Source organism: Salmo salar, chromosome ssa05, assembly GCF_905237065.1.
Source record: "Salmo salar chromosome ssa05, Ssal_v3.1, whole genome shotgun sequence".
Lineage (NCBI taxonomy): Eukaryota > Metazoa > Chordata > Actinopteri > Salmoniformes > Salmonidae > Salmo > Salmo salar.
Window position 1 is genome coordinate 34,900,107 of NC_059446.1, and position 9,688 is coordinate 34,909,794.

At 40.9% G+C, this 9,688-nt stretch overlaps 1 protein-coding gene across 1 annotated transcript; it reads right to left on the reverse strand.

Annotated features, from left to right (window-relative positions):
• Positions 1 to 1,162: 1,162 nt before the first annotated feature.
• LOC106604804 (stonustoxin subunit beta) lies at positions 1,163 to 8,810 on the reverse strand. Its single transcript, XM_014199847.2, has 3 exons — positions 8,659 to 8,810; positions 2,190 to 2,239; positions 1,163 to 2,042 (listed from the first exon to the last, which is right to left on the reverse strand). The coding sequence occupies exons 1-3, from the start codon at positions 8,808 to 8,810 to the stop codon at positions 1,492 to 1,494; spliced, it is 753 nt and encodes a 250-aa protein (XP_014055322.2). The 3' UTR covers positions 1,163 to 1,491.
• Between the last annotated feature and the right edge of the window lie 878 nt (positions 8,811 to 9,688).

Genomic DNA, 9,688 nt, shown 5'->3' on the forward strand with positions numbered 1-9,688 from the left:
GTCTATGGCGATTGCATAGCTGTGTGCTCGATTTTATACACCTGCCAGCAACGGGAGTATCTGAAATAGCCGAATCCACTGAATTTGAAGGGGTGTCCACATACTTTTGTATATCTAGTGTATAATGCGTTGCAACAGTGCTAGGGTGAAAATGGTATCTCAAAGCAGAAAGACGATCATTTGAGATCAAAAGATGATTCAAATTTGGATTTGGTAATCAATTTTGGAATTGGTTATATGAGGTAGCGATAAGGATAGTTTTAAAGCCACAAAAATGTGGATATTGATCCCATCAGAAGGGGGGATTCAGGGTAGATTTAGAAAGGTGAAATGTAGTATAATTGAGACATTTCAGTGTAACTAATATGGGGATCTTTGTCAAATGTCCTACCCAAAGGCTACCAACTGTATCCCCCTACACCTTCATGTAAAATACATATGGTTATATTTTCCTAGGCAAGTCAGTTTAAAACAAATTCTTTTTTACAATGATGGCCTAGGAACAGTGGGTTAACTGCCTTGTTCAGGGGCAGAAAGACAGATTTTTATCTTGTCAGCTCGGGGATTTGATCTAGCAACCTTTCAGTTACTGGCCCAACGCTTTAACCACTAGGCTACCTGCCGCCCTAATATATTACACCAATGCGTTTTCAACGATCCAGGAAATTAATTTGTTCATTCTTTTCAGACTCCTAAATAACTCTAAACCAAACAAGCTTAATTTCTATGCACCCATGTAAAAATGTAGACATACATATTCAGATACACACACACACACACACACACACACACACACACACACACACACACACACACAAAAACAATAATGTCTTACTTGTGCTGTGTTTCTTCCCCTCTGTCCTCTGAACTGTCCATCTTGTTCCTCTGATGGGTGTAGAAGAGTGGTTGTTTTTCCAATGTACTGAACAATTCTCTAATGTGACGTAGGTCACTGCACCTAGCATTCTTTGGTTGAACTTCTTTAACCTGTTCAACAGTACATATTAGAGTTGGGCGAGGTCACCCCCCTTGTTTACTGGCTGCCTTTACTAGCTGGGGCGGTAAAGTTGAGCTCTGCTTGGCAGTGTGGAAACTGCACTAGTGTTACACAGCTTATACTTTGAGGACGGAACATTGAAAATGAGACAGTTGATACCAAATGTTGTAGCGATGCTTTTTATTTACCACCAGTTAGGATTCCATGCCATACAACATTTTCAATATGTTTTCATTCATCATGCCATCAGAAATATAAAGGAAATTGTTCACTTGACATTTTCTAATCACTGTAAAGATAAATGTATACATCTGATACATCTACAAGAGCCTCACATGGAAGTCAAGGGCATTCATCACCACTATAAACTCTAGTTACACTTAATAAGTGTATGCCAGAGCCTGTCTTTGTGTCTGTGTTGTATTCTTCCTGTAACCCCCACTTAAAAAAGAGAAGCATTCATACATGCTGATGGTCCTAACAACATCTGGTGTTCAGCCCTCCCCAGCAGTTGTCTTGCACAGGGAAACTGAAGATCCACGATACCACATCCTAAACCCTGGGTAGAGGGGCTCGGTGAATTTGTTGTGGAATGTGTGCAGGTGGGTCAGTGTGTCAGAGGAGACACTGTAGAAGGACAGAGTGCCGGCAGGCCAGTCCAGAAACACTCCTACTCTGTGAGAGCGAGAGGAGGGGGCAGGTACAGTAATGTTCTCCTTGTTGTGCCTGGCGTTGAAGTAGTCATCATAACAACTGAGACTCCAGGACATGTCATTATGTCCAATTCCACACTCATACCCTAATCCTCTCCTGCAGATTCCTTTATATGTCACTCCTATACGAATCTCTTGCCCAGTCCACTCTACCTCCCAGTAACAGCGCCCAGTCAGGCCCTCTCTACACAGCACTTGTGACCATTTTTCAAATCTCTCTGGGTGATCAAAATACAGCTGTTCCTCTTCCGCTCGTCTCACTTTTCTGTTCCCCTCAAACAGAATGAGCTTTCTGTGAGCTGTGTTTGGGTCCAGTGTGAGTTCACAGGCATCTAATGAAGTAGAACAAGACAAGTTAACATTATTATGACAAGTAGCCCTTTAGCACCCCAAATCTTGCTTGCTTTAATAGGGGCCTGTAGTTGTGTTATAGGTTGAGAACTTAAATAGACACGTTCTTCACTGCAATCAGGACTTACATTTCTTCAGTGTTGCCTGTAAACCGCACTCTGCACCATGGTCCACACTGCTGGAAAAGTAGCATTATGAGTAGGATTATCACTGCTAGGGTTGCAAATGACTCCAACCATGCCTGCTTGTCTTCATTTAAAGAGCCACATTCACTTTATGTATGTTAAAATTCTATTTACACTATGTAATGAGTGTAAAAAATAATATTGTTTGCTTATTTTAAGAATATTAATTTGCATTTTATTTGACAGGGTCTTACAGCATTTCCATGTGAAGTGTAACCAACTGCTCTTAATTTAAAACAAAACATTATTTAGCTAGTTCAAAACATGCTCTATGGTAGATGCATTGCTAAATATAACGAAGAACAACTGTTGGAATGAAACAAAAACACCCTAGGTAAGTAAAAAAAAAAAGCTTGAACTTGTTAAAAAAAAGTCCCTGTAAATGTTTCTCTTTTCCCAGTGTTATCTCCTTCATACTGTAGAAACCACATGACTTCTTGCCATTCCTTTTGTATGGTATCATGTTTCATATCATGCAGGCCTATGGTGTTGTGTTGGCATTTCATGATCAGTACATTCCTGACCATGTCAGCTAACACTTTACTTAAGACATGGTAAAATGCATTATGATGTGGTCACAATGCATTAAGACTTGTCATAAGTATCTAGAAAGTTCTTATAATGTGTAAGTACTGTAGAAACCCTCGTAAATGTATTGGCCCTGTTTTTATGGACATTCCATTATGTTGTTGTTGGCCATGCAATTGAGAGGGTTACTCAAGTATCACGGGTGCAGTCTGACAGTCAGCCTGTTGTTTGCCAACTACAGGAATGGCAGGAATGTTTCTGTGTTCTTATGGTTGGTGGAGCCAGTTCAGTTTCATTGCAATGCATTGCTATTGTTCTCTCTATGTCCCGACAAGTTTGAGATGCTGTGCTGTTGACTCTTACATTAAAAAGAGCTGTTTGTTTTGGTGTGGACTACAGTCAAACATTACACTGTGGTTAACTAATAAACTGTTTAATTGGAGAATTCTACAAGACGTTCTGGACCTTCTTTCACTCATGCATTTATGGCTTAGTGCTGTCCTTACAGTTATACTAAATCAAGGGCAGGCTATTATCAGTTATTTTGAACTTGTAGAAAAATTGCCACACCGAAAGACATGAGTTTATTTATAAAAAATGCAACTCAACCTCCAAATTACCGAAATGGCCGTAACTGCAGGATTCAGAGATATGGCATGTCTTGCTCTTTTACGCCAGTGGAAAAATGTCTCCACTTTGTGGTGGCAAAGGTTTAATAGTCTTATCTTATTCTCCCCATTCCTATGATCAAATTGATATATGATTCCCTCTCCAAAAAAGTAGCTTCACATCTTTATGTGTTGTTCTATGGGATATATGCAATAGAATGTTCACAGGCTGATTAAGGAATGTTGAGACAAGTTGGAATGTTCACATGCCCATTGAAAATGACTGTATTGGGCCTCCCAAGTGGCACAGCGGTCTAAGGCACTGTATTGCAGTGCTAGGGGCATCATAACAGACCTGGGTTCAATCCCGGACTGTATCACAACCGGCTGTGATCGGGAGACCCATAGGGCGGAGCACAATTGGCCCAGCATCGTCCGGGTTAGGGGAGGGTTTGGCCGGGCAGGCTTTACTTGCTCATCGTGTTCTAGCAACTCCCTGTGGTGGGCTGACGTTGATCGTCAGTTGAACAGTGTTTCCTCTGACATGTTGGTGCGGCTGGCTTCCAGGTTAAGCGGGCGGGTGTTAAGAAGTGCGGTTTGGCGGGTCATGTTTTGGAGGACGCATGACTCAACATTCGCCTCCTGACCCGTTGGGGAGTTGCAGCGATGAGACAAGAATCAAAATTGAGGAGAAAAGGGGGTAAAATACAACATATGTTTTTAAAAATGACTATATCAAACAACAATGGAATATTCTATTTGGTTAATTTTGGCCATCAGATGAAATGATTTACCTAGACTGACTTATCATTGAAACAACAATGTTAGAAATAACTAAATTATTGACACCCTTGATAAAGGTCAGCAAAACAGACTGTAAAATATATAATACAAATACTAAGCTATATAGTATGCATCAACGGGGTGAAGGGTGGCAGGTAGCCTAGTTGTTAGAGCATTGGGCCAGTAACTGAAAGGTTGCTAGATTGAATCCGTCAGCTGACAAGGTAAAAATCGGTTGTTCTGCCCCTGAACAAGGCAGTTAACCCACTGTTCCTAGGCTGTCATTGTAAATAAGAATTTGTTCTTCACTGACTTGCCTAGTTAAACAAAGGTAAAATAAAAACGGGGGGGGGGGGATCAGCCCATCCTGTCACTGAGTAGCTTACAAGAAACCACCCTTTGTGAGTATCCCTATGACTACAGGACTTGCTTATAGACTAGTAGATCAACTTTCTTTGTGATGTGGCCATGCCAGTTGAACAGAATGATCCACATCCCCTTGGAAACCAAACACCTATTGACGAGACCTATCCTACTCAGACAGAAGCAATCATCTCAGAGGTGATCCTGTGGAATGCACTGTTTGCTCATTCAAGACTAACTGACTGAGTTCACAATCCATCCTGGCAGGGATCAGAGGAAGAATTCACTGCCTGGGAAAGCTCTAATAGACTTTACTTTCCTGGACTGAGAACTGAGAGAGAAGTGGTAATAGCTCCTTTGGCTGTGAGCTACTTTGGCTTGCTGGCCTATGCACTATTGTCAAGAGAGACAACCAAAACCTTTTTCCCGTGTCCATCCCAGCTCCATCCCATCCTAACAGAATCATGGTCATAATTACCTATGAGGACACCGAGATCCGGACCTTAGTAATTAAAAAAAAAAAATTATATATATATTTTTGTAGTATTTTTTTTATATATACACACTGAACAAAAATATGAATGCACAATGTAAAGTGCTGGTCCCATGTTTCATGAGCCTAAATAAAATATCCCAGAAATGTTCCATACTCACAAAAAGCATATTTCTCTAAAAATGTTGTGCACAAATTTGTTCACATCCCTGTTAGTGAGTATTTTATCCTTTGTCAAGATAATCCATCCACCTGACAGGTGTGACATATCAAGAAACTGATTAAACCACATGATCATTACACAGGTGCACCTTGTGCTGGGGACAATAAAAGGCCACTCTAAAATGTTCAGTTTTGTCAAACAACACAATGCCACAGATGTCTCAAGTTTTGAGGGTGCATGCAATTGGCATGCTGACCAAAAACAGTTGAATGAATAGTGTTTTTGGTACACTTCTGGAACAATGATGCTAATATTTTACAAGTCATATATATATTGCAAACCTGTCTAAATTGGTTGTGTTCTCTGCATAACTAAACTCAGCAAAAAAAGAAACGTCTCTTTTTCAGGACCCTGTCTTTCTCAGATAATTCGTAAAAATAAAAATAACTTCACAGATCTTCATTGTAAAGGGTTTAAACACTGTTTCAAATGCTTGTTCAATGAACCATAAACAATTAATGAACATGCACCTGTGGAACGGTCGTTAAGAGACTAACAGCTTACAGATGGTAGGCAATTAAGGTCACAGTTATGAAAACTTAGGACACTAAAGAGGCCTTTAGACTGATTCTGAAAAACACCAAAAGAATGATGCCCAGGGTCCCTGCTCATCTGCGTGAATGTGCCTTAGGCATGCTGCAAGGAGGCATGAGGACTGCAGATGTGGCATGGGCAATGAATTGCAATGTCCGTACTGTGAGATGCTTAAGACAGCGCTACAGGGAGACAGGACGCACAGCTGATCACCCTCGCAGTGGCAGACCACGTGTAACAACACCTGCACAGGATCAGTACATCTGAACATCACACCTGCGGGACAGGTACAGGATGGCAACAACAACTGCCCGAGTTACACCAGGAACGCACAATTCCTCCATCAGTGCTCAGAATGTCCGCAATAGGCTGAGAGAGGCTGGACTGAGGGCTTGTAGGCCTGTTGTAAGGTAGGTCCTCACCAGACATCACCGGCAACAACGTCGCCTATGGGCACAAACCCACCATCGATGGACCAGACAGGACTGGCAAAAAGTGCTCTTCACTGACGAGTCGTGGTTTTGTCTCACCATGGGTGATGGTCGGATTCACATTTATCGTCGAAGGAATGAGCGTTACACTGAGGCCTGTACTCTGGAGGGGGATCGATTTGGAGGTGGAGGGTCCGTCATGGTCTGGGGCGGTGTGTCATAGCATCATCGGACTGAGCTTGTTGTCATTGCAGGCAATCTCAACGCTGTGCGTTACAGGGAAGACATCCTCGTCCCTCATGTGGTACCCTTCCTGCAGGCTCATCCTGACATGACACTCTAGCATGACAATGCCACCAGCCATACTGCTCGTTCTGTGTGTGATTTCCTGCAAGACAGGAATGTCAGTGTTCTGCCATGGCCAGCGAAGAGCCCGGATCTCAATCCCATTGAGCACGTCTGGGACCTGTTGGATCAGAGGGTGAGGGCTAGAGCCATTCCCCCCAGAAATGTCCGGGAACTTGCAGGTGCCTTGGTGGAAGAGTTGGGTAACATCTCAGCAATAACTGGCAAATCTGGTGCAGTCCATGAGGAGGAGATGCACTGCAGTACTTAACGCAGCTGGTGGCCCCACCAGATACTGACTGTTACTTTTGATTTTGACCCCCCTTTGTTCAGGGACACATTATTCCATTTCTGTTAGTCACATGTATGTGGAACTTGTTCAGTTTATGTCTCAGTTGTTGAATCTTATGTTCATACAAATATTTACACATGTTAAGTTTGCTGAAAATAAACGCAGTTGACAGTGAGAGGACGTTTATTTTTTTGCTGAGTTCATGATACTTTTTTGTTATCATTAGGAATATTCCACCTACTTTTGAAAGAGTTGCGGCCATGTCAGCCCAATCTAATTTAAACCAATGGAACTGGTTGCCGGCCATATTGGAGAATATAATTTGTGTACCCTATGGTTAAATCAATAATAGCTATGCATCATTGTTTAGACTTCCCTAGCTTTATGAAAAGTTTGGTGGACTCATTATGAAAACATTTAATAAAATTACCTTTACCTCTGGATGTAATGCATTCCTATGGGATTTCATATAGGGAGCAATGTAGTGGCTCATTTCATGTCACATTTTATAATATGTAGCTCAGTTGGTCGAGTATTGCAGGGTTGTGGGTTTGATACCCACGGGGAACGAGCACGAAAATGTATGCACTCACTATTGTAAGTCGCTCTAGATAAGGGTGTCTGCTAAAATGTAAATAATGTTTACACAATTTATAGAATATTGCATATCTATTTTAATCAATAGACATCCGTGAATGCTCCATATACATGTAAATGTTTTAATGTAATACATTTGAAACTAATTCAAATGTATTACATTTTACCACTATTCCGGTAATATTTAGCTAAATAGATATAACTGACGTACTTGAACCATCATTTTGTGTTTTCCTCATTGTAACACACATTTTAATCCATTATTGGTCTTATTACGCCAATTATTAATTTTGTTATGACCATGCAAAATCAATGCAGTTCCTCCACATTGAAGTTAATGGATGCTAGGAATGAATATAGACAGAATCTACGATGACTCTATATACTGTAGCAACAAACAAACAGAAACTTCCCCAATGGGTCTCCTAGTTCTGTGTGAAATTTGGTGTAGGTATCATCTAGGGTACCATGAGATAATAGAGCACATCCTAATACTCCCCATTCTGGCTCGATGTTCCCCAAAATTCATACATGTATGACCTTTGACCCCCCCCCAAGGTGGGCCCATAGAGATGTCATTACCATTCAAATTGTTTCATACCTTCATTTGTGTTAGATTATGAAGTTAATAACATATCAAATCACCTTAGGTTTGAGAAGATTGTTTCCCTGATAATACTACATTTCATTTCATACCCTCAATCCTATTGGCCCAGCTAACAGCATAGGGGTCATAACACATAATCCAGTGATAAACACATTTAGCTACCTTCAATTCGTGGATATCATACTAAAATATAACGCACAGAAATGGACCTTAATGACAATCATCATTAGACTTTGCCAACACAAAGTGGCCAAATGTGAAATTTGGACTAAGGACTATATGGCGTGTGGTACCGTCTGTAGATTATGAAGTGTGTTGCTGTTATAATCCTGGCATGTTTTGCTGTACGTTTGCTTTGAGTTATCCTGTTTTAACCCCCTATCCTAAACCTCAACCCTAACCTTAACAACTCAGAATAACCTTGATGGTTAAGTTAGGCATTATTTCAGATATTTTGGTTAAGTTAAGGCATAAGGGTTAAGTTTAGGCATTAATTGTGAGTGGTTAAGGTTAGGGTTGAGGTTTAGGATAGGGTTTAAAACAGGAAAACTCAAATTACAAAACAAGTGCCTAGCCACACACACACACAATCTCTCTCTCTCTCTTACTTGTGCAGTCTTTCGCCCTCTCTGTCCTCTTCTAAACTCTCCATATTCTTCCTCTTATGAGTGTGGAACACAGATAAAAATGTGACTGTACGGAACAAATCTTTTATCAATGTGACATACTCTGCCTCCATCACCAAGTTGAACTTGTTCATCCAGTTTACATGACAATGATGGCTTACGGCAAACTGTGTAGGAGTAACTACCTCTGTTGTTTCAAATCAAATTTTATTTGTCACATGCGCCGAATACAACACCTTACCGTGAAATGCTTACTTACAAGCCCTTAACCAGCAATGCAGTTCAAGAAATAGAGTTTACAAAAGAGGAGGAAGCCCCCCCCCTTTGTTTTTACAGTATAAAAACAAAGGGGGTGGGCTTCCTCTGATGTTAGGAAGCTTGGCACCAATGATGTACTGGGCCGTACGCACTACCTTCTAAAAATATTATTATTTATCCTGATACCAGTCACTTTCTCCTAATCCTTGCCTACATGTACAGCTGAAGTCGCAGTTTATATACACTTAGGTTGGAGTCATTAAAACTCGTTTTTCAACCACTCCACAAATTTCTTGTTAACAAACTATAGATTTGGCAAGTCAGTTAGGACATCTACTTTGTGCATGACACAAGTAACTTTTCCAACAATTGTTTACAGACAGATTATTTCACTGTATCACAATTCCAGTGGGTCAGAAGTTTACACACACTAAGTTGACTGTGCCTTTAAACAGCTTGTCATGGCTGTTTGAAATAATGTCATGGCTTTATAAGCTTCTGATAGGCTAATTGACATCATTTGAGTCAATTGGAGGTGTACCTGTGGATGTATTTCAAGGCCTACCTTCAAACTCAGTGCCTCTTTGCTTGACATCATGGGAAAATCAAAAGAAATCAGCCAAGACCTCAGAAAGAAATTGTAGACCTCCACAAGTCTGGTTCATCCTTAGGAGCAATTTCCAAACGCCTGAAGGTACCATGTTCCTCTGTACAAACAATAGTACGCAAGTATAAACACCATGGGACCACGCAG

Excerpts from the sequence above, each read along its gene's own strand:
- LOC106604804 (XM_014199847.2), bottom strand. The coding sequence starts at position 8,810 with ATGAACAAGTTCAACTTGGTGATGGAGGCAGAGTATGTCACATTGATA. Across the intron at positions 2,240-8,658 it reads GAGGGCGAAAGACTGCACAA|CAGTGTGGACCATGGTGCAG; the intron begins GTAAGAGAGAGA and ends CTACTTTTCCAG. Across the intron at positions 2,043-2,189 it reads ACAGGCAACACTGAAGAAAT|ATGCCTGTGAACTCACACTG; the intron begins GTAAGTCCTGAT and ends CTACTTCATTAG.